At 44.6% G+C, this 20,796-nt stretch overlaps 3 protein-coding genes and 1 pseudogene across 3 annotated transcripts; all 4 read left to right on the top strand.

Moving 5' to 3' along the window:
• LOC115663895 (uncharacterized) lies at nucleotides 1–2,794 on the top strand. Its single transcript, XM_056311991.1, has 5 exons — nucleotides 1–727; nucleotides 1,098–1,215; nucleotides 1,335–1,582; nucleotides 1,953–2,167; nucleotides 2,457–2,794. Exons 1-3 carry the CDS (start codon nucleotides 75–77, stop codon nucleotides 1,557–1,559), a joined length of 996 nt encoding a protein of 331 aa, XP_056167966.1. The 5' UTR covers nucleotides 1–74; the 3' UTR covers nucleotides 1,560–1,582; nucleotides 1,953–2,167; nucleotides 2,457–2,794.
• Nucleotides 2,795–9,525: 6,731 nt separating this feature from the next.
• On the top strand, nucleotides 9,526–12,248 carry LOC115663335 (BES1/BZR1 homolog protein 4-like). The gene is made up of 3 exons (XM_030585347.2): nucleotides 9,526–10,356; nucleotides 11,122–11,864; nucleotides 11,943–12,248. Exons 1-3 carry the CDS (start codon nucleotides 10,135–10,137, stop codon nucleotides 11,944–11,946), a joined length of 969 nt encoding a protein of 322 aa, XP_030441207.1. The 5' UTR covers nucleotides 9,526–10,134; the 3' UTR covers nucleotides 11,947–12,248.
• A 148-nt stretch (nucleotides 12,249–12,396) lies between these two features.
• On the top strand, nucleotides 12,397–16,550 carry LOC115663355 (enoyl-CoA delta isomerase 2, peroxisomal-like; annotated as a pseudogene).
• Nucleotides 16,551–17,275: 725 nt separating this feature from the next.
• Nucleotides 17,276–19,911, top strand: LOC115663327 (protein trichome birefringence-like 41). The gene is made up of 6 exons (XM_030585340.2): nucleotides 17,276–17,597; nucleotides 18,105–18,276; nucleotides 18,500–18,675; nucleotides 18,859–19,017; nucleotides 19,129–19,427; nucleotides 19,756–19,911. The coding sequence occupies exons 1-6, from the start codon at nucleotides 17,320–17,322 to the stop codon at nucleotides 19,881–19,883; spliced, it is 1,212 nt and encodes a 403-aa protein (XP_030441200.1). The 5' UTR covers nucleotides 17,276–17,319; the 3' UTR covers nucleotides 19,884–19,911.
• The last annotated feature ends 885 nt before the right edge of the window (nucleotides 19,912–20,796 follow it).

The raw sequence follows: 20,796 nt of genomic DNA, 5'->3' as shown, positions 1-20,796 counted from the left end.
TCAATTTCAGCGAGCGACGGCCACCATCGATCGATCGGGCACTTCCAGTTCCGGCGCGCAGGGGACGGACGATCATGCGTCTTCTCAAAACCCTGTCCTTCCTCAGACGCCCAAACCCTAAACAACCCCATGACCTCCGTCCGACCCTCCGGAAACCCCCTTCAGCTCATCCTCGATGCGGTTTCGCCGCCGCCCCGGCGTCCGAAAGCTCGACTCGATCCCACGCCGAGGAAAACATCGGCGACAGGAGGAAGAAGAAGCCCCTCGATGCGTACTTCAAAGAGGCCGTGGGGCTGTCCCCGAGAACCGACGAGCGCGGCAGCGAAAGCGAAAGCGAATCCGAGGGTGCGAGGAGCGAGCTGGGCGCGAGGCTGAAGCGGCTGGAGGAGGAGGTGAGGATCCTGGAGAGCAGGGACGACGGGCCGAAGAGCGACGCGGCCGCTCCGGGGCGGGGTCGAAGGGCGCCCGCGAGCTTGTACGATCTCTACGTGGATGGAAAGCGGGAGAAGGCCAAGAGGCCTCCCGAGGGTGTCCCTGTTATAAAGGAGCTGTCTCCGGATGCGGAGGCTTTCTTGGCTCATTTGCACAAGGAAGGTTACTTTAGAGAGGCTAATTTCTTGAAGAAGGACGGAAAGTGGGACGCGATTCGTTTCGAAGACAGCTACAGCAGAGATTTCGTGAAATTCGCGGCCGAGAAGTTCGGCAAGGACCATCAAGAGATTGCCAAGTAAGCCGGTTTGCCAAGTTTATTGGATTATGCATTCTCGACGATATGAAGTGTTGTGTGCAATGGAGATGAGGTTGAATCGGCTAAGATAAATGAAGCCAAGGAATTTTTGAAGTACAACTTGTCATGATTGTTGTGAGGAGGAGGGTATGAGCTTGGATTGATAGATTTTCAGAATATTAGAGGTTATGCCTAGTGAGCCAATATCACATATGACACCCAGGAAGCAGTATTTGATTTGAGTAAATTGAGGGGGAATTGGTATTTCTTGATCCTTTTATTGAGTTGTATTATATTTGTTTGTTACTTGTGCTGATCTGTGTTTTCTTCTGTCCACATAGTATGCTGAACTTGTGTGTTTTGTGTCTAGATGGTTGTCAGGGAGCGACTTGAAAAAGATAGCTCTGTTTGGCTGCCCTTCCACTGCAAAAAAGAATGTCTTTGCTGCTAAAAGATTGCGGAGTTTCTTCAGTATTCAAGAGGACAATGTGAGCCAGTAGTTGTTCAAGATGTTTCCTCTCCGATCGATGAAGTTGATGGGGTCCCTATAATGTGAAAAAATGATGATCTATTTCTTATTATTTTTCCTTTTGATTTTGTCTTTTAGGTGTGCAGAGAATGCGTCTTGAGAGAATCGTGCAAGCTTGTTAACCAGAGTGTATGGAACAGCGAAACAAATACCTTGAGGTTGGATACTGTGATGAACGTCATCACTCTATATGCGCTGGAATTGGTGCCTTCCCAGTTGAAGATTACTCAAGAGCTGAAGGACTCTGTGAGTAGAGTTTTGAGAGACATTGTGAAATTGAGCCAAACCACTTCGCAGGTCTAGAGAAGGACTTAAACTACTCTCAGGTACTTCTGGTTTTGGACAACACCTCTTTACATCATATCTACTTCTAGGTCTGTTTACAGGGCAACATCGTCATTAAACTCAGACACTAGTTTTGGCTAGCATATAGTTCATTCATCACGAGAGACGTGTGAGCTAAGGAGATGAAATCTTGAGGTGGCTAATATCTACCTCCAGTTCCACCATAGTTGCCATCCACACTTGGTTCCTGTTGTTTTTTCACATTATGAGAAGTATGGGATCTTTCAGGTGCAGCTTATGTTTTTATTTGCAATGAAGATGATATATGGGTGGATCGCTGATGTTTAACCTTTTCTCGTTATGGAATTTACTGTATATTGTGCATGCTTCTAACTGCTCTTTTACATGCAGATGCAAAACCGCCAATCTTCATGAGTAAATCTTGTTGATATAACTTTCACATGCTGGAATATGGGGTATTCAAGGACCCAATGTTCTCTCCCTGAGGAAGGATTTGAATTTAGAATGACATGAGGAGATGAATAAGTAGAACATGCTGTGTAGTCTTGCCTGGATGACTTTACACGATTGGAGATGGCCTTGCTGTGCATCACCAGACTGAAAGTGTAAGTATTTGACTTTTTTGACCCCTGATGATTTGTCAGATTGTTTTTTCAAGCAAAGACTGGTTAAATGAAATTTTCATTAAGCTAAAACCACTTATTGCAAGTCATGCTTCATTCTGGGAACATGGCTGGAGAAGGATGACTATCTGTGAAATTTTGACCTTATATTGTTTGCTTCTTTTTCGGATCAAGCTAATTTCTTTAACCAGAAAACCGAAGTAAGTGACAGAGCTGCAAATTTCCCGAGTAAATTCCCACCTAGCTGAAGCAATTGCCTCTCCATTTGCAGATCTAGGAGACCCCACAAGGCATCCAAGTTCTGCATGGCAAGAATTGTTAGCAAGGACCAAAATTTACAGCTACTCGCAATCATTCATTTCTAGAGTTTGGTTTTTCCTATGGAGATAAACTTTGCGATGATCTTCTGCGGGCATTATGTGGTGACTCCTTCTAATTTGGCGGACAGAATTCGCGTTTTCTCTCCTTATGTGATAACCAAGCCCAAACAGACGAGCAGACTGTTTGTGGTTCTGGATATGAGGGGCAAAACATAAGCAGTTTGATTTTGACTATAGTTATGTTTTGGAAATGCACGGTTACTGCAGGACATCAGTCCACTTCATTTTATCGTGTTTTTTGGTCGCTAGTCCACTTCATATCGAAGAGGGAAAGAAAGTAATAGACTGACATGATTTCAATGTAAATCATAGGGTGTGTTTGTTTTGGTGACAATATTTTTCCGAAAAGTGTTTTTCGAACTTTCATTCGTTTGGTTCTCCGAAAATGATTTGGTCAACGGAAAATACTTTCCAGTCAACAAAAATATCATATTTACTTTTAGGAAAGTGAATTCTCTTATTTAAAAAGGTGAAAACACTTTTCGGAATTGCTCATTTTGAATTTGTTAATATTTTTTTGTTTCTTTTTTTCTTTCTTTCTTTTTTTTTTTTCTTTTTCTCTTCTTTCTATGAAGGAAAACATTCATGTATTTTTTTCCTAATAAAAATAATTTAAAAATAACAAATAATTTAAAAAATACAAAAAAATTTTGATAATTTTCACCATCTGTTGACACCCATTTTAATTAGCCCAAAAATTAATTACACAAAATTTAGGAGTTAATTTTCTTTAATTCCTAAAACAAAAAATATTTCTATTTCAATGCATTGCATATAGGCATTAGGTATATTTGCATTAATAGGGCCTATTTGAGCATATTTTCTTAATTAATCCTTAAATAAATAAATATAAAAAAAATCGAATCGGGCTGGGTCGGGGCTGGGCCGACCCGGCCCTTTTCTTTTTTCTTCCTTTCCCCCGGCGTGGGCTCGGCTCACTTTTCTTTTTCTTTTTCTACCCACGCGAGCTGGGCTTGGCCCGGCCCAGCCCTTCTCCTTCCTTCTTCCCCCATCCACGGTCGCTCTCACTGCCCCTGTTCGCCTCTGTTCGCGACGGAAGTGTGACGCACGGCGGCGTCGCTTCTCGCCGTCGCTGTCCGGCCAAAAGAAGGCCGAAGGAGCACGCCGACGGGACTGGCATTAATTGCCAGTCCCGTCCTCCCCGTTTCCCCGGCTCCCTTATCCTCTCCTCCTTCCTCTCTGCGTTTGTTTTGAACCGGCCCCCCTGCTCTGCTCTGCACCGGCCTGCCATGGCCACGAAAGTCGTGGGGTGGCGTAGGCCAGTGCAGGCCGTCGTCATGCGGACGCGAGAGCAGGTGAGACGCGTCGTCGCCGCCTATAAAAGCCGAAGAGAGAGAGAGGCCCCGGTCGACCGTTTTTTAAAGACAGAGAGAAAGAGAGAGACTGAGCGAGACTGAGAGACTGAGAGCTCTTCCGGCGACCGCCGTGCTCGTACCGCGACCATAAAAGACCAGAGAAAGAGAAGAGAGAGGTCGGCCGGCGGTTTAAAAAAAAAAACAGAGCGAGAGGCCGAGAGAGAGAAAAAGAGCACCGAGAGAAAACAGGGAGAGAGAGAGCTCGCCAGAGCAAGAAGGAGAACCAGCAGCGTCACCGTCGCCCACGGAGCAGCCGGAGACCCCCCAGAACGCGCCGTCGACCAGGTGAGTCTCTCCCGGCCGAGAACCGCCTCTGTTTTCCCCTGTTTTCCGGCGTGGTTGGGCCGGGACTCGCGCCGGCCATTTCGTGCGAATCCCGGCCCATATCGACGTCGGTCCCAGTCCCTGCTCACCGTTGGAGGTGAACCAAGGCCGTCGGAGCTGACCGAGTCGCCGGAGGAGGCCGAGATCTCTTGATTTTTGCCGCGCACGCTACCTGCTCGATGAAATGCCTCAAAGAGGCTGGTTTGTTTTTGGCCGCCGGCCGACGAACGGGTGATCGGACGGTGACCCCGGTGGGTGGAGAGGTTTGGTTTTAGTCCCAGGGGCCGATTTGGGGGCGGCGCCGGTCTGGGTCCGCCGGCAAGAGGCCGATTTTCGGCTTCGCCGGCGGCTGCTCCCACAGGTTCGGTCTGACCCGGTTCAGCCGACTCGACCTCGGTCGGTCTGACCGACCCGGTTCAGCTGATCCGACCCGGGTCAACGCTTGGGTCGGATCCGTTGACCCGGGTCGGATCCGACCCGACCCGGTTTAATATTATATTATTATTTTTTATTATTTTATTTTAAAAATAAAAAATTATTAAAAAATTTCAAAAAAAAATTTAAATTTTTTTTTCTTTTCTTCTTTTTCTGTATTATTTTCAATTTTTTTCTCGAAAAGAAAAATTTTTAAATTTTTTTTTTCAAATAAAAAAAGAAAAGATCTTTTTTTAAAAAATTATTGTGTGATATATTCTAAATGTTTAATTTATTGTAGTATTATTATGCATATTTTTGTCTTGTTTAAATTAGACAAGCCTGAGATTGCGCGGTAATATTTTGCATGTTATTTTTATTATCGCTATATTATTGTGCATATTTTTAATACAATCGCATGAGTTATTTTTTGAATGTCATCTGACTTAGTTAAGGTTAGAACCTTAGGCTGCATGAATTGTTATGTTCCTGACTGCTAATCGTTTCTGATTATGCACTCGCTTGATCACCTCACATGTTAGGAGAAAGGTCCTAAAATCAATCCAAACTGCCTGATAAATGTTTTAAAAAATGAACAAGGTAAAATGGTACCGAAAGGGCATTAGTTATCCAACTAGTGTAACCAAGTCCCCGAACTCAGTTAATCTCTGGTTTGCAGGAGTAGGGTGATTCTCCCATCACCCTATTTGGGTTTCTAATCGGCCCACCCCAAATCGATTAGTGGCGACTCCTTGATATAAATCACCTGCATGTTAAGAAACTTAAACCCTAGGTCGCGATATGGTATGTGTCACGCCCCGCACCCTACGAGCGCGCGATCACCCCTCGATGGTCGATCATTGAACGCGACGTCTCAAGACGCGTCGCCGACCCAAACGAACTACGCAAGCGAAAGCGAAATAAAACAACCCGGACAATAAAATATGACGAAGGGATAGCACAAAACAATAATTCCAAATACACAACATCAAAACGGAGTAGTGGTTTGGTTATCCTACTTCACTATACAAAAGAGGGGCACACAAAAATATAGGGCAACCTGACCCGTCCTCCACTCCCGAGATACCCTAGTGGCGTCTCCAATCAATCACTGTCGCAGATCTGAAAATGGTTATATAATAACCGTGAGAACGAGTCTCAATAAGCAACCCCATATACCCCACATAGGCCAATGCGTACCCAGACAAGTCGTACATGCAATCTACCCCATATATAATGTAAAATCGCATCCTTATACTTACCTCACCATCGAACCCATGCTAACACTGCACGTTAGTCATAACATGGTAATGCAGTAATAGTAACTAAATAGCACATCGCAATTGCTCAAACGCCAACCACACTTGCACGCAATTCATCTTACTAATTCGACCACACATTCAACCAAGCCAATTCAATCACACGCTCAACCAGCCAATTCAATCACACTCAACCAGCCAATTCAGTCACACTCAACCAGACATTTCAATCACACTCAAATCGCATGCGTGGCCGAACATCTTTCTCACGACCCGCGCCACTGCGCCTCAGGTCCATTCTCACTGCCCGCGCCACTGCGCCTCAGGCCCACTTGGCACACCGGCCATTCATGCTTTCACACGGACCGCCGTCAACACGTCCCAAGTCCGTAGCCCTCCGATCAATCCGAGCTCAATTTCCAATGACCGACGTAAATACGTCCCGGTCCAACACACCTCTAACAGGCCACCGTCAACACGTCTCAAGCCCGCATCCATTTGGCACACCGGCCATTCATGCCTTCACACGGACCGCCGTCAACACGTCCCAAGTCCGTAGCCCTCCGATCAATCCGGGCTTATAATCGACAGGCATGCACACGCCATTCAATTCAATCAATTTCACGCCAATTGCATTAAACCATCCATATTCACAACTCAATCCAATTCACAATTCGCCACGTCAATCCACAAACCCGACGTTCAAGTCGGCCACGTACGATCACCCAAATCATGCACATTATTTTATCCAATCCAATTAGCACAATTATATCATAATACAATTAAATTAAATCACGCTCTAACCGTTCTAAACCCGAGACAAGTCATAAAATACCCAAAGTACTAAATAGGGTTTAGAAAGTCACTTACTTCAATATGGCCCGGGAAAAACCCACACGGGCTCAAAACAGGAGGATGAAACGATGCGGGCGGGATGAACAGATGCAGCCGGATGAACGATGCGGGCCGGATGAACGGTGGCGCCGGAGCTCGGCCACGGCCCGGGGCAGTCCGGCCACGGCCTGGGCACGCTCGGGCTGGCTGGGCAGCGGCTAGGCGAGCTCGGCCACGGCTCGGGGCGCTCGGGCGAGCGGCGACAACGACGGCGGTTGGGTGAGTCCGGCGAGCCAGTGCTGCAAGTGGGTGAGCAAGGTCGCCGAGGGCCGGGTGGTGGCGGACGGGCGGCAAGCGGCGGCAGAGGCGGCGCGCGGCGGGCCGGCCGGCGGCGGGGAGGCCCAAAGCAGGAGAGGCGTCGGGGAGGATGAAAAACGGGGAAGGGGAGGTGGTGGCGGCCCAAGGGAAGCGGCGGGTCGGCGGAGATGGGCGAGGAGAGGCTGGGTGGCGGAGGCGGAGCGGCAGTGGCCGGAACGGCGGCTCACGCGGCCCGCGAAGCCGAGGGGGCAACGGGGGAGAGGAAGTCGCGCGGCGGCGGAGCGGCACGGCGCGTCACGAGCGGCCGGGCGACGGAGGGCGAGCCGGCGGACGGGCAGGTGAGGCAGCCGGACCACGGCGGACGCCCAGCGGCAAGGCGCTACTCGCGTGCAACGCAGACAGGGCCGGCGACAGGCGGACAGGGCCGACGAGCGGCGGTCGCGGGCGACGAGCGGCGGCACAGCTCGGTCGGGCGACAGCAGCGACGGCGACGGGGCTGGAGGCGAGCTCGGTCGGCGTCGGCTGGGGCGAGCAGAAGCAGAAACGATCGAGCGGCGAAGGAGGAGGAAGAAGAAGAAGAAAGAAGGAAGAAGAAGAGAAAGAAGGAGAGAGAGAGAGGGGGGCAGAAGGGACGCGCGGGCAGGGGGGAGGTGACGGGCGCAGAGGAGAGAGAGAGAGAGAAAGAGAGAGAGAGAGGAGGGCCAAAAGTCAAACGCCATTATCACGATCCAACGAACCACGATTCAAACCCACAAACGATCCAACGGTCCAAAATTAATCCTAAAATATAATAAGGGACAAATGCCAAATTAATTAAATTACACTACCTCGAGGGAGGTCTACTAGTCCAAATTCGCACTCGGTCAAAAATTCACTTTTCACATATCCCGGGTAATATCGAGGCTGGCCACAATAATATCAACACCGTCCAATTAAATTCGTCCCGGAACTCCAAGAAATTCGACACCAAAGTTTGGGCTCTAAATAACGGCCAAATTCGATCGAGTGCGATTCTAGCGAAATCTCAATTTTAAAATAATAACCGGGAGTGATCAGTTCCCGGGCGAGATTTTACTATAAGCACACTGACGAATTACACGTTTTATAAATCCCAAAAATGGGCCGAAATTCGGGATGTCACAGTATGGGCTTGGGAGAGCCCGAGTTAAGTCACAAACCTAGACTTAGCACGTACCAGGCGAGCCCCCCTTTTTTGCATGTTCGATAAAAAAGGGCTCGGGAGTTCGGTCGCGACACCATCAGATTTTCCTTACTAAACAACTTAAAATACTTTCCAAGTATTTTTTGGATTTTAGCCAAACATCGAAAAATGAGCTTATTTTCTAGAAAAATGATTTCTTGGAAAGTATTTTCTAGAAATGATACATTTTCCGTGAAACAAATGCACCCATAGTGTATGAGACAGAAAATTTATCCAGAAAACAGGAATGATAGGCTGTCAAACGCCGCTAGACATGCAAGTTATATTTCGTAAAGAAAATGTTTGATGTTGGTTTGGTTCGGTTTTGGGAAATGTCTTTGGAAACATACAAAGACTTTTGAGCTAAAGAGTTTACCAAAACCCAATCAATGTTTGGTAAATTGTAATTTTAAAGTACATTGGGAAACAATTTTAAGTGTTTAGCAAAATTACACTTTAGAAAGCATTTTTACTTTTTTTGAAAAAAACACTCAAAATCGGCAAGGACTTAGCGGTCTGCGAGAGGTAAGCGAGCCTCCAGCGAGGCTAAATTTTGCTATCAACAACCTCGCTTGAGGACGCGCAACCTAAGCGACCGTCAGCCTGGGGCGACACCTGAGGTCACAGGACCTCAGGTCTCGTCAGCAGGGTCGCGACCCTTAAGTGGTGGTCATCAACCTTTGTCCATGTCCTCCTGTGCAAACGATCGGGAAGATAAATAGTATCGATGTACAGTGAATAGTGCCAAGCTGCATTACAAGAATGTTACTTTCTAAAGGAACTTTGGATCTACCTCGAGCTAAAGGTCTTTGGAAATGCAACTGTACCTCTCCAATGTTCTCCAAAAAATTCGTCAAACGCCATTTGCATTGCATTTGTCCAAGGACCCCCAAAGCCCCTTGCAAATGTTGAACCAAACGCACCCGTAAACATAGCGAAAGTAGGACCGATTTCTTGCTTGACGATGTGGTTAGCATGTATTTGAGGAATTCGGGAAATCAGATGCAAAATCACTAAAACAATTTTCGTAACCTCAAATGCGGACCAACTGAATCTCTATTGGTCCTAGTTCGGGTCCATGCGCCGTTGGGCTTCAGCCCCATTCCATCGGGTCTGGATCCGGGCACGCCCGTCAGCCCGAGCCCACGTGGAGGGATCAAAGCGTCAGCATCAAGGCTTCACTGTCACTGTCACTGTCAGTCAGTCGAAATGCTTTGACCCGCTCTTCCGTTTCGCCGATTCTCCCTTTCACACACCCTCTCTGCGCCTCCCTCGCTCTTCTTCCCGTGCTCCGAGCGAAATCCCGCGTCGCCCGCAAACGCCCACGCGCAGTCGCACGCACTTCCAGTCTCTTCTTGAGGTTCTAGATCTGGTCTTGAATCGGACCCCCCCCCCCCCCCCGTCGAAGTCAAAGTTCGTCGCCCTCCGACCGAGTCAAGCGCCGTCGCTGTTGCAGCCGAATCTCGAACCTTCGCCGTCGCGAGAGGTAACTTGCTTCTCGCAATCGCTACGGTTTTTCCTCCTCCTCCGATCGAAGTCGTCCCTGTCGATTTCCTCGAAGAATCCGCTTCGTTGATCAGCGCAGAGCTCGCGCTGTGTGGTCGAATTGGTCGCGGGAAGCCCTCTCTCGTCCGCTCGTTCCGCTTATATAATCGATTTGCTTAACCTGGCTTCGGAGAATTATCGGCCTGGAATGCGCTCTGGCTTTGTGCGCCCGAAGTGGAGTTCTGGTCTGAGTCTCTGATGCGCTGGATTTGATTCCGTGGGGAAAAGGTCGGAAGATCTCGAGATCGTTTTGGAAACAGTGAGAGAGAGGGAGGGAGGGAGGGAGTCTGTGGGTTCGATGAACATGACGTCGGGCTCGCGGATGCCGACATGGAGGGAGAGAGAGAACAACAAGAGGAGGGAGAGGCGGAGGAGAGCCATAGCCGCGAAGATTTTCACGGGGCTTAGGATGTACGGTAACTACAAGCTCCCGAAGCACTGCGACAACAACGAAGTCCTCAAGGCTCTCTGTGACGAGGCTGGCTGGATCGTGGAAGCCGACGGCACCACGTATCGGAAGGTAATTGTCTCCAAATTTTAGACTTGAAGAATTTTTGCCTTGGCCTCGAAGCTACTTTTAGGTTATAAATCACTAGAATAAGTGTGAATGTTGCGGTTTGACGGTTACAATTCTGAAGAATTGGTAACACTCTGCTTGGTATCAAGTACTACAATTCTGCGAACCAAATTCCTGCAGTGTGAATAAATCATGACCTGTTCTAGGCTGGTTACCTACACATAGATTCACATGCGACACATCCAAGACTAAGAGCCTGGTTTGTGTTTTGTGGATTTTCCTCGTCAACTGGCTGTAGTCCATAACTTCTCCTCATCGTGGATTTTCCTTACCAACATTTGCACGGACCTGCGTATATGTTGCCATTATGAGAAGTTGAATAGAATAGCTCATATGTTTTGCTAGATAGATGGTCAGTATTGGTAGAGAAGTACATACCTAGAAATGACAGTGTTTTGAGTGAAGAGTTTTGCGTGTTCAAATGGGTGAGAGGACTGGCTCTATCAGGTAGGACTTGCCCACTCAAATAGTTAGCTCTGATGTATTAAAATTGTTGGAGGGAGGAACTTGGATTGGATGAAAGAGTTGCACTATGTAGATGACTCAGTTTCAGTTAACTAATTACTCCTTTCATGGTTGATTATATGGGCTAACTTCCGTTCTCTTTATGGCTATCTCCAAAAGTGCAAACACACTCAAACATAAATCCAAAAGTGCCTTTTGTTATATTCTCTAAACTTTACTACTTTATTGTTGCAATTAAATCAGGGTTGCAAACCTGTAGAGCATGTGGATATGGTGGCTAGATCTGAAACAGTGAGTCCATCTTCTTCTTACTACCCAACCCACAACCCAAGCCCAGGCTCATCATCTTTTCCAAGTCCTGCCTCATCCTTCTACGCAGCCAATGCTAATTCAGATGGGAGTTTCCTAATTCCATGGCTCAAGAACTTCTCCTCTGCTTCGTCATCAGCCTCCTCTTCAAAGCTCCCTCATCTCTATCTCCCCGGAAGCTCAATCAGTGCTCCTGTCACACCTCATTTGAGCTCTCCAACTGCTAGAAGCCCCAGAGTTAAGACTGTCTTGGATGACCAATCCACCCGCTTTGGCTGGGGTGAGCGCTACTCCTTCATGCCATCTTCCACTCCACCGAGCCCTGGCCATCGGATCCTTCCTGACCCTGAATGGATTTCTAGGATCCAAATTCCCCAGGGAGGCCCAGTGTCTCCCACATTTACACTCGTCTCATCCAATCCTTTTGGCTCAAAGCAAGAGGTTTTGGCTGGGGGTGGATCTCATATATGGACACCTGGGCAAAGTGGAACATGCTCTCCTGCCATTGCTGCTGCCGCTGATCACACTGGAGATATCCCTATGTCGGAAGTGATTTCAAATGAGTTTGCATTTGGAGTCAATGGGAAGGGCCTTGTGAAGCCGTGGGAAGGAGAGAGAATTCATGATGAGCCTGGATCAGATGATTTAGAGCTCACGCTTGGTAGCTCAAAGTGCAGGTGCGTTGACACTAATATGCAGGTTGAGTCTGTCTTCTGGATTTCTATGTTCTTTAATTTGAGGCTCATGCTTTGCAGGTAAGAAGTTGGACGACCCGGAGGTGCTCTTTGGGCTGGTATGACAAAGGGTCGAGCAAAGCATCAATTATGCTTCTTTTTTTTTTGTTCGCATTTTTCTTTTCCTTTTTCCTAAATATTTCATTGTATGTTGTTTAAGCAGTAGGATTAGTTTCGATGTTCTTTTGCTTCTGTACCGTTTCTTGTTTATGTTACCAGATATGATTGATGATATTGCATAAGTACACATGGCTGCCTTCATTTTTGTGGCACGCCACTGGAAGGAATTTTCTGAATTCAGTTGTATGCCACTGATTCTTTCAAGAACTTCTAATGGGCCGAAAGTTTTCCTTTCCATCCCTTGGAGATCATATTTTCTTGTCTAGATCTAAGCTTGTTCTATTTCCCCATCATGAATTGGGAAAAATTTTCATGGATAGTGATTACCTTCTTTAGTTGCAAATTGTACGCAACAATCTCTCAAGGAGATTTAAGTCATGTGACTGCCCAGACCAATTGTGTCATGCCCGCTCATCAAAGATATCAACTTGTTAACCGGGGTTCACTCAAGAGAATTGGGTGGAATGGGGAGGTTTAGTTTCAGATGTTGGGTTCAACTCTCACGCTCTGCAAAAAGATCAAGTAAAAGTCTGAAAGAGAGAGAAGAGTTAGAGTAGGTCAGATCTAAAAAGAAAAAAAGAAAAAATAGGTTTCACTTCTCTGATTGCCTGAGATTAACATTTTCTAAGATTTGGCCTGTGTCTGATAGTTGGCTCCATGTTCTTGATCAAATGCTAATTGTAAAAACTAAGGACTGTAACAAGATATGCGTAATTCGTCCGAAGGGTGGTCTGCAAGTGTAGCTTAATCTGATCACACTGTAAATGTAATGGTTGTCCGGTTCCCTCTAGCCTGTTTCTATGTTTGTACCCAACCCTCTTTGCATACCCATGGGATCAATTTCGACATCTAGATAGTCATTGCTTAAATTAGAAGCCACTTTGTAGATAGTCATTGTATGATTTAGCTGCCAATTTGTTTTATGTCCATGCAAAGGGCATGTCCTGGCTTCGCACCAGACGTTCCATGGCAATCAGCCAAGGCACGTAGTCCAAACAATAACTAATGCAGACAAACAGAGGTGCCTCTTTTTGGGAGAGAAACTCCCAAGTACACTAGTACCATGATAAGCGGAGACCGAGCATTCATTGCTTCATTGTTTAGGTGCATGAACTTGGGAGTTTCTCGCCATTCCTAGTGCTTCTCGTCATATTTTTGGAAGTCTCGATGAGAGTCACTTTCAGATGATTCCTGACTACTTGTTTAGATGAGAATTGCTTAGTTTCTCGCCGGCTGGTCAATGGACGTCATGTGATCCCCTTCATCCTGCAATTTTAGTTCTCATTGTTTGGATGTACCGAGGACATCTGATGCCAGAATACAGAGGTAGATCACACCCAGCCATCGACAAAAGGCCAAGATTTAATGGTCAAATCTCAAATTCAGTCCCTCTGATGTTTCAATGCAATTTGGTAGGAACTCATTTGGATTACCAATTATCTGGAGCCTTCCACTTTCGTAAACACAGGGAAGCCATTAAGAGTATGTTGCCAATGTAATAAACAAGTAGGGATAATCTTTTAAAGCATTCTTTCTCTAATGCCTGGTTACTTTGTGGCAGCCATCTACGTTTGTTGCTATTCTTGTTTTAAACCTCTAAGGGCAGATTTAGAGTTCTCGAACTGAAAAGTGGTCCAGCAAGAGTTGGCATAGTGGGGATAATTTCATGATATTATCCGATCTTTGAGAAGTGCAATGACGAGATTAATCTCTACATGTTTATAGCTCCCTCTCATCCTTCTCAGAAACCTTGCAAGTTTGCAATCTTTATGAGATCTTATGACATGAATTGGGTGTCTTGTATTTCGGCTGCCTCATCAGCCTCAGTCACTATTTTAGGGACTAGAGTAAGATTTCAAAAGTTGACAGCGGCATGAGCAGGCGACTAACGTTGGAATCTAAGAGTTGATACTAAATTAAGAGTCATTTTATTCTGTAGGTCTAGGCATTATGGCCATAGTACTAGTTTTACCAGATAACATTTTGCAATGGATATGACAGAGACTTGTTCACCGTCGTTACATCCAACAAAATTGTCCCTCCTTGTTTGTTTGTTTCACTAAAGTATCACCTTGCTTTGTTGTTCTAAGTTGAAACGCTCAATAACGTTGACGGGACTGCTTCTGTTGTAAGATCCAAGAGAGAGCTTGCTTGACTGATTGAAGTCAGGTCGCGAGGACTGTAGGCAACAGAATCTAACCAGCTATATATAGTGCAGAGTTTGCTCACATGGACGGCGCACAACAAATTCTGAAGTCTGAACATTTCTTTGAGGACTTGCTCTCTCCAACCTATAGCTTCGGTATTATCCCATGGAAATACAGGATCGTGCCTGGAATCCATTGGCATCCACAGAGATAAACAAAGAAGACCAGTTCTGTGAGTTAGGCATGGTCGGAGGTGGTGTTTATATCCTGAGCTTAATTGGAGAATCCCGTCACAGGTACAGTGTAGTTCACTCTTCACCCCTGTATACTTTGCTGCTCAAAATGATCATTTGTTCAAAACTAGCACCAATTTCCACGGGTTCTCTCCGGCGGCAATATGTTTGATCAATGAGCTCCTTGACCAGGTATGTCTTCTACTTAAGAAAGTGGTACGACTACATCACAAAAGAAAATATGAAGTAGAGAATGCAATATCGATCTGTTTCTTGTTCTCCCTTTCTATCAACATCTTTGCCAAAGTATGCTGAAAGTGACTTCTGACCTTGTAGTTACACCATGTGCACTTTGAAGTCATTGCGGAGATGAACTAGGACTATCTCACTTGTCATAATATCTCAGAAAAAATCATAGCGCGTGATATTCCATAAATTTCTCCGACAAACACCAACCCCCTCCAATCTCTGTTATGGAATAATTATCAGTGTGCAATATGCCCAATCAAACAGCTCACAACTGTCACTTCTGTTTGACTCCAGATCGCGAGGGATGAAAAGGCACGTGTGTTGATCACAACAAATCAGGTGATACACTCTAGTGCATGTAGCGGTTATTAGCGTGTACTCATGGAATAAGTAGACCTTCATCCATGAGCTGCATATCTCATTGTCAGAAGATAACTATCAGAGAGAATACAAAAGTAACTTGCGCTGTCTTTTGATTTTGTGTGAATGAAGGGTAAGTTCTTCTCGGATGGGATGGATGTAAGCTACTTAAGATGCACAGACAGAAGAAGCGCCATTGTAAGTATGTTTCCAAATAATTAATATGCCCAACATACAAGTTATGTTTTCTAGTTTGCTCATATAAGTTAAAACCACGAGCCTGTTGTTGAGCAGGAGTATCTGATGTCATTTCAGAAGCTGGTGAGCAAGTTGTTGACATTCCATCTTCCAACTATAGCTGTTATTAGGTGAAGTTCCTTGCAAATTACACTGAAAAGGCTCAAATAGTCAAAATCGATTTGTTCAGAAAATGGGTTGGTAATTATTTTAGCAGCCCAACTAGATTTATCTTTTCTCTTGATTTTAACATAGCGCTTTGCATATGGCAGAGATCATGCAGTTGGAGCGGGTTGTATTTTTGCACTGGCTCATGATTACAGGCTTATGAGCTCTGACCATGGTTACATCTTCATGAATGAGGTAAATTTGGTCCCTGTAAGAGAGTCTTGGAACTCCCACTTTAAGGAAGTGTACTGGCAGATCTTCAGAAATTTCGTTCTTGATACTTCTTTCTACTTGATCTGATGCATAGGCTATTATGTCGAATCAAGACTAAAAGTTTTGTCACACAACTTATATATTCCACACTTCAAAACAGGTTAATTTAGGAATGTCGTTGACAGCTGGAATTATGTCCGTTCTTCGCACGAAGTTGCCCATATCAACTTTCCAGGAAGTTCTTCTTACAGGGTACCTGTAACTTTTATCTATGCTTCAGTGTGATTGTTTTGAGAAAACTCATCGTGAAGGCCAATTTGTGGAAGACAGATCGAACAGCAAAGTTACAAATCCATTCTTTTTCACAGGAAACGCTACGACGGGAAAGGCGCCACAGCAGCTGGTATAGTTCAAGCAACATGTCCTAGAGGAACAACTCTTTGGCGAGAAGGGATAGAGAAAGGTCGATTTTCTTGTATCATTTTTCATATTTTATATGTAGGATTAGTCATGAACTTTTTCTCCGGATTGGGTCTATCCCTCGATATTAACATTTGCTATCTATGATGCATATAGCCTCCGAGTACAGAGCTAGAAGATGGAACAGAGAGATCTGTCGCGCGTTGAAGGTGCGCAGTTTTTCTCACTCCAATGCTTGAAAGGGAAGATGTTAGGGAAGATTATCTTCTAGTAGGCGTTCAAACTTGCAGATGGAGATGTTCAAGACCACTCTGCAAGACCTTGAAAATGGAGGAATTGGATACGCAAGAATGTGAATCACTTCTCTTGTCACTTTTTGTGAGAAAGGGTGAAAGAAAACATGCATCTATTTTGTATCAGCTAGTTGTCGTCTCTTCGTAATCATAATCGAGTAATGATTTTATATCTAATGTATTTATTTATTGCCCTTTGTGAACCAGCATGTCTGGATATTAATCATGGGGATAAGTATTCCAGAAATGGGTTTAGAAAGCTTAATTTTTGGCCTATGTAGTACATTATTTCAATTTGTTGGGAGCCCCACAAATGCGTCCCCGGTCCCAAATATACCCTTTTCGTATGAATTCCCTTGATGTTGGTTAAATTTCTTTTAAAGGACTTTCTTCAGTCAATTTTTTTCTACTTTCAATTGAGACAAATTTGGAGGAAGAGTACACTTCCTATTTCATCACGAACATGAAGAGACTGAGAGAGTCGCAAGGAGAGAGACGATGGTCCATGATATGTCATTTTATCTTCGACCTATTTCTAAGAATTTCTGTAAGAGAATTACTGTTCACAAAAGCGTTCAGTCGGTCTCATCGCAGATCATGAATAGCGCATATAAAAGAGCAAGGCTTTCCTTTGAAGCATCAGTCAGTACAACTAAAAAAGAAGTAGCTGGATGAAACGAAGATAATGATGACAGAACCATCCTTTTACGTCACAAACTGTACAAAGGGGTCCATGCAAAACCAACGCACGGTCACACTAGCTAAGAGACGGTGGGAGAGTCTGTTGCTTAACTTGTCTTTGTCTTGAAGCGAATCCAACCACACGCAACACACGCACGCAGCAATGGCCTTATAGAAACTTCTCAATCACCCCAAGTCATCAAACTACACCTCTCTCTCTCTCTCTCTCTCTCTCTCTCTCTCTCTCTCTCTCTCTCTCTCTCTCTCTCTCTCGACAATGGGACTTGGCTCTCCTAGCTTTGTATCATCATTTGTTCTTGCTCTTGTCCTTCGTCCGTGCCTCAATAGAGCGATTAATGCCATAGTCGCACCACAAGAAGTGGGCGGTTGCGAACTCTTCCAAGGAAGTTGGGTTTACGACGATAGTTATCGCCCTCTTTACAACACCGCAGCATGTCCGTTCATCGAGACGGAGTTCGACTGCCAGAAGAACGGACGTCCAGATCATCTCTACCTTAGATACAAATGGAAGCCAAGTGCCTGCGAATTGCCGAGGTAGAATAGACATGCATGGATTGAACTTCTCTTCTAGTAATCGTTGTACTCTCGCACTGCACATCATTTTGGTCTCAGCCACCCTCGGTTTCCTCCTTTTCGTAACATTTTAGGGCACAAAAACTATTGTCGGCAGAAATTTTGAAGCAAGATGAAGAAAGAATCAAGACAAAACAAGGACAGGTTAAAACCTATTATTTCACTTGTCGTTATACATGTAGCTTCCTTCAGAGCAGTTCCTCCAGAAAATGAAGCAGCTTTTCACAGAGAGAAAATGTCTCTTCTGTGTGAAGTGTCTCAGGGGCATTGCTAAGCAAGAAAAATTTTCAAATATCGCCCAAAAAAGGAATTTTCGCAAGTAACATAAGAATTTTAATCAGGTAAGAGGTGATTGGCTAGACACATGAGAAAACAGTGGAATCATCGGCATAAAATACTTTTTTTCCGCACCACTTAGCCATATTGAGGTGAAACACTTGGTGTTCATTGAATGAAATGGTGATGCAGATTCAGTGGAGAAGATTTCGTGCGAAGAATGAGAGGGAAGAAGATACTGTTCGTGGGGGACTCTTTAAGCCTCAATCAGTGGCAATCCCTCACTTGCATGCTGCATGCTTCACTTACCCGCTCCAACTACACTGTTACTCGAACAGGAGATGTCTCCACCTTCGACATACATGTAAGGCATTGTTAATATACATGGAATCTTATGCAATGTTCTCTATGATGAGAAGGGACTAATCCCAAGGAAGAGATGTTGATGGATTGGACAATCCATTGAATACTTGTTGACATGCTCTAAGATATCTAATTATCAGTCGGTATACGGCGTTAGTCGAGATAAACATTCTTGAAAATCTATCGGCCGTCCTCCTCTTCTTTAAGTTTTGAATGTTTTGCAGGACTACGGCGTTTCTGTGGTGTTATCTCGAAATGCGTTTCTGGTCGACGTAGTGAAAGAGAATATCGGGAGAGTTTTGAAGCTTGATTCAATCGTCAATGGCAATGCGTGGAAAGGATACGACATGCTCATCTTCAACACTTGGCACTGGTGGCTGCACAGAGGCAGAAAACAACCGTATGTACTTATATGAACAGGACCCTAATCCATGATTAGGTTCCCCGGATAAATTTCATTCTTTTGCTGTATAAAAATTCCAAGTAGTCAAGACGATTGAAAAAATGAGGGAAAACGATATGTGTGGTAGAGTATAGTGATTGGGAGCACAACAATGATAATGCCATGTTAATTTGATTTCAGATGGGACTATATTCAGCAAGGAGAGACCATACACAAAGACATGGACCGTTTGGTTGCTTTCAAGGAGGGACTCACTACATGGTCCAAGTGGGTGGACTCTAACATCGATCCTACCACGACCACAGTGATTTTCCAAGGCATATCTCCCACTCATTACAAGTAAGTCATTTCAATTAGCTAGCCTCTTGTTCATGAGATCATTCACAGACGATCAACCCCCAAACTCGTCCCCCTGCTAATTATTCGAAATTGTTCTTGAAAATAATTAAGTGGCAAGGAGTGGAACGAGTCCGGGACGACCACCTGCGACGGGCAAACCGAGCCCATTTCGGGGTCTGAGTACCCAGCGGGTCCACCACCACCGGCAGCGATCGTGAGCGAGGTGCTCAGCAAGATGGCAACGGAGGTGACTCTTCTGGACATAACGAAGCTATCGCAGCTTAGGAAAGATGGACACCCATCCGCCTTTGGGTCCGAAGGCCGTGGAGGGAACGATTGCAGCCATTGGTGTCTTGCTGGTGTGCCTGATACTTGGAATCAATTGCTCTACACTACCCTTGTTAACGGAGGTAGAAGATTATTACATGACACAGCAAAGTCTGTGCATTAATTGGTGTCAGAAACTTTTAACAATGAATGACTATATGTCATCTTCAGGATGTTACGACGTTGTTCTGAAGTTTGTACTTATTGCTATAATGCTTATCTAGTAATTCTTTTCAAGATAGTACCATTTAGTTTGCATTATTTATCGTATGTTTCTCTGTTCATTTTCATAAGCACAAAACGTTGTCATGTATATGTGATTTACTTGTTATAGGTTCACTCAGTTAATCACGCATGTGGTATCCTAATATTCAAACTTTGCTTACACGTGCAAGTTTGGCTTTATGACAGTCGATCAAAGTTCGTCGGGAGCTTCCAGACAGTACCCAACAGCCAGAAGCCAAATATTTTTCTGCTTTCTACTTGGCACCTTCACAACTTTTCATTTGTTCAATTCTAAGTACATCGCTAGCTTGTGAAATGCAAATTTAAAATGACATAGTTAATGAATTATACATCAAGTATGCAACTTTTGCAAGACCACAAAGTTTATTTCATTCCATTGAGTACATCTCGGAGATAATTATCAAGAAAGTCCTATGTCTATTGTGCAGATGTCAATTCAGTCCTAAACTTTTTAACGAGAAAATTACCAAAAAAGTTATAAACCTATTGCAATTGTGCCAATTCAGTCCTAAACCCTGTTTTTTGCCAATTCAGTCCATCTCAAAGAGTCACAAAGAGAGCGAAGATCATCTATGATATGTCATTTTTCCTTCGACATACTTTTAAGAATTTCTATATGAAAATTACATCACCACATAGGGCAATCCACATTTAATCCTAAACATTTCAATCGTGTCAATATTAGTCCTAAACCTTTTTACAATTTAGCAATGTAGTCTTCCGATCAATTTCGACCGGATATCATTGATATGGACGCCAATCGTCCTACATCGCATGGCCAGCGCTAACACGGACAATTTTTGCAAATTTTAGGAAATTTTTTTCCTTTTTGTCTTTCTTTCATTTTCTTTTCTTTTCTTTCCCTTTTCATTTTTTTATTTCCCTCCACCGGCCGTCGTCGAGCCTCTGCCGGTCACTTGGCCTCGATCGCCAGCCATGAGCGAGGGTAGCTCTTGTTAGAGATAACTAGGAATTTCTCTAGGATTATTTCCTTGGTTAGAAATAATTTGATAATTCTCTTGATTCTATATATCTCTCAAGATTACGCATATATCTCCATTTAATTATACATATCTTAATTAATATATATTACCTTAGATAGTCATATAATAAAGCATGTTTATATATTCTTCTTCAATAGACATCCAATTATATAAGAAATTCATCAAATCTGTCTTCCGCATTATTATTATTATTAACTACTAG

This window comes from Syzygium oleosum, unplaced genomic scaffold (genome assembly GCF_021117445.2).
Source record: "Syzygium oleosum isolate NSW1041296 unplaced genomic scaffold, Sole_v2.1 Sole_v2.05, whole genome shotgun sequence".
In the NCBI taxonomy this organism is placed as follows: domain Eukaryota; kingdom Viridiplantae; phylum Streptophyta; class Magnoliopsida; order Myrtales; family Myrtaceae; genus Syzygium; species Syzygium oleosum.
The sequence above is the reverse complement of the archived record's forward strand: the minus strand, read 5'-3'. Positions and strand labels throughout refer to the sequence as shown.

What these genes read in the sequence shown, in the direction of transcription:
- LOC115663895 (XM_056311991.1), top strand. Translation starts at nt 75, where the DNA reads ATGCGTCTTCTCAAAACCCTGTCCTTCCTCAGACGCCCAAACCCTAAA. An exon ending in GACCATCAAGAGATTGCCAA is followed by an intron (nt 728 to 1,097) that starts GTAAGCCGGTTT and finishes TTTTGTGTCTAG; the next exon opens with ATGGTTGTCAGGGAGCGACT. An exon ending in TCAGTATTCAAGAGGACAAT is followed by an intron (nt 1,216 to 1,334) that starts GTGAGCCAGTAG and finishes TTTGTCTTTTAG; the next exon opens with GTGTGCAGAGAATGCGTCTT.
- LOC115663327 (XM_030585340.2), top strand. Translation starts at nt 17,320, where the DNA reads ATGGGACTTGGCTCTCCTAGCTTTGTATCATCATTTGTTCTTGCTCTT. An exon ending in TCTCCACCTTCGACATACAT is followed by an intron (nt 18,277 to 18,499) that starts GTAAGGCATTGT and finishes AATGTTTTGCAG; the next exon opens with GACTACGGCGTTTCTGTGGT. An exon ending in CACTACCCTTGTTAACGGAG is followed by an intron (nt 19,428 to 19,755) that starts GTAGAAGATTAT and finishes GCTTTATGACAG; the next exon opens with TCGATCAAAGTTCGTCGGGA.
- LOC115663335 (XM_030585347.2), top strand. Translation starts at nt 10,135, where the DNA reads ATGAACATGACGTCGGGCTCGCGGATGCCGACATGGAGGGAGAGAGAG. An exon ending in ACGGCACCACGTATCGGAAG is followed by an intron (nt 10,357 to 11,121) that starts GTAATTGTCTCC and finishes CAATTAAATCAG; the next exon opens with GGTTGCAAACCTGTAGAGCA.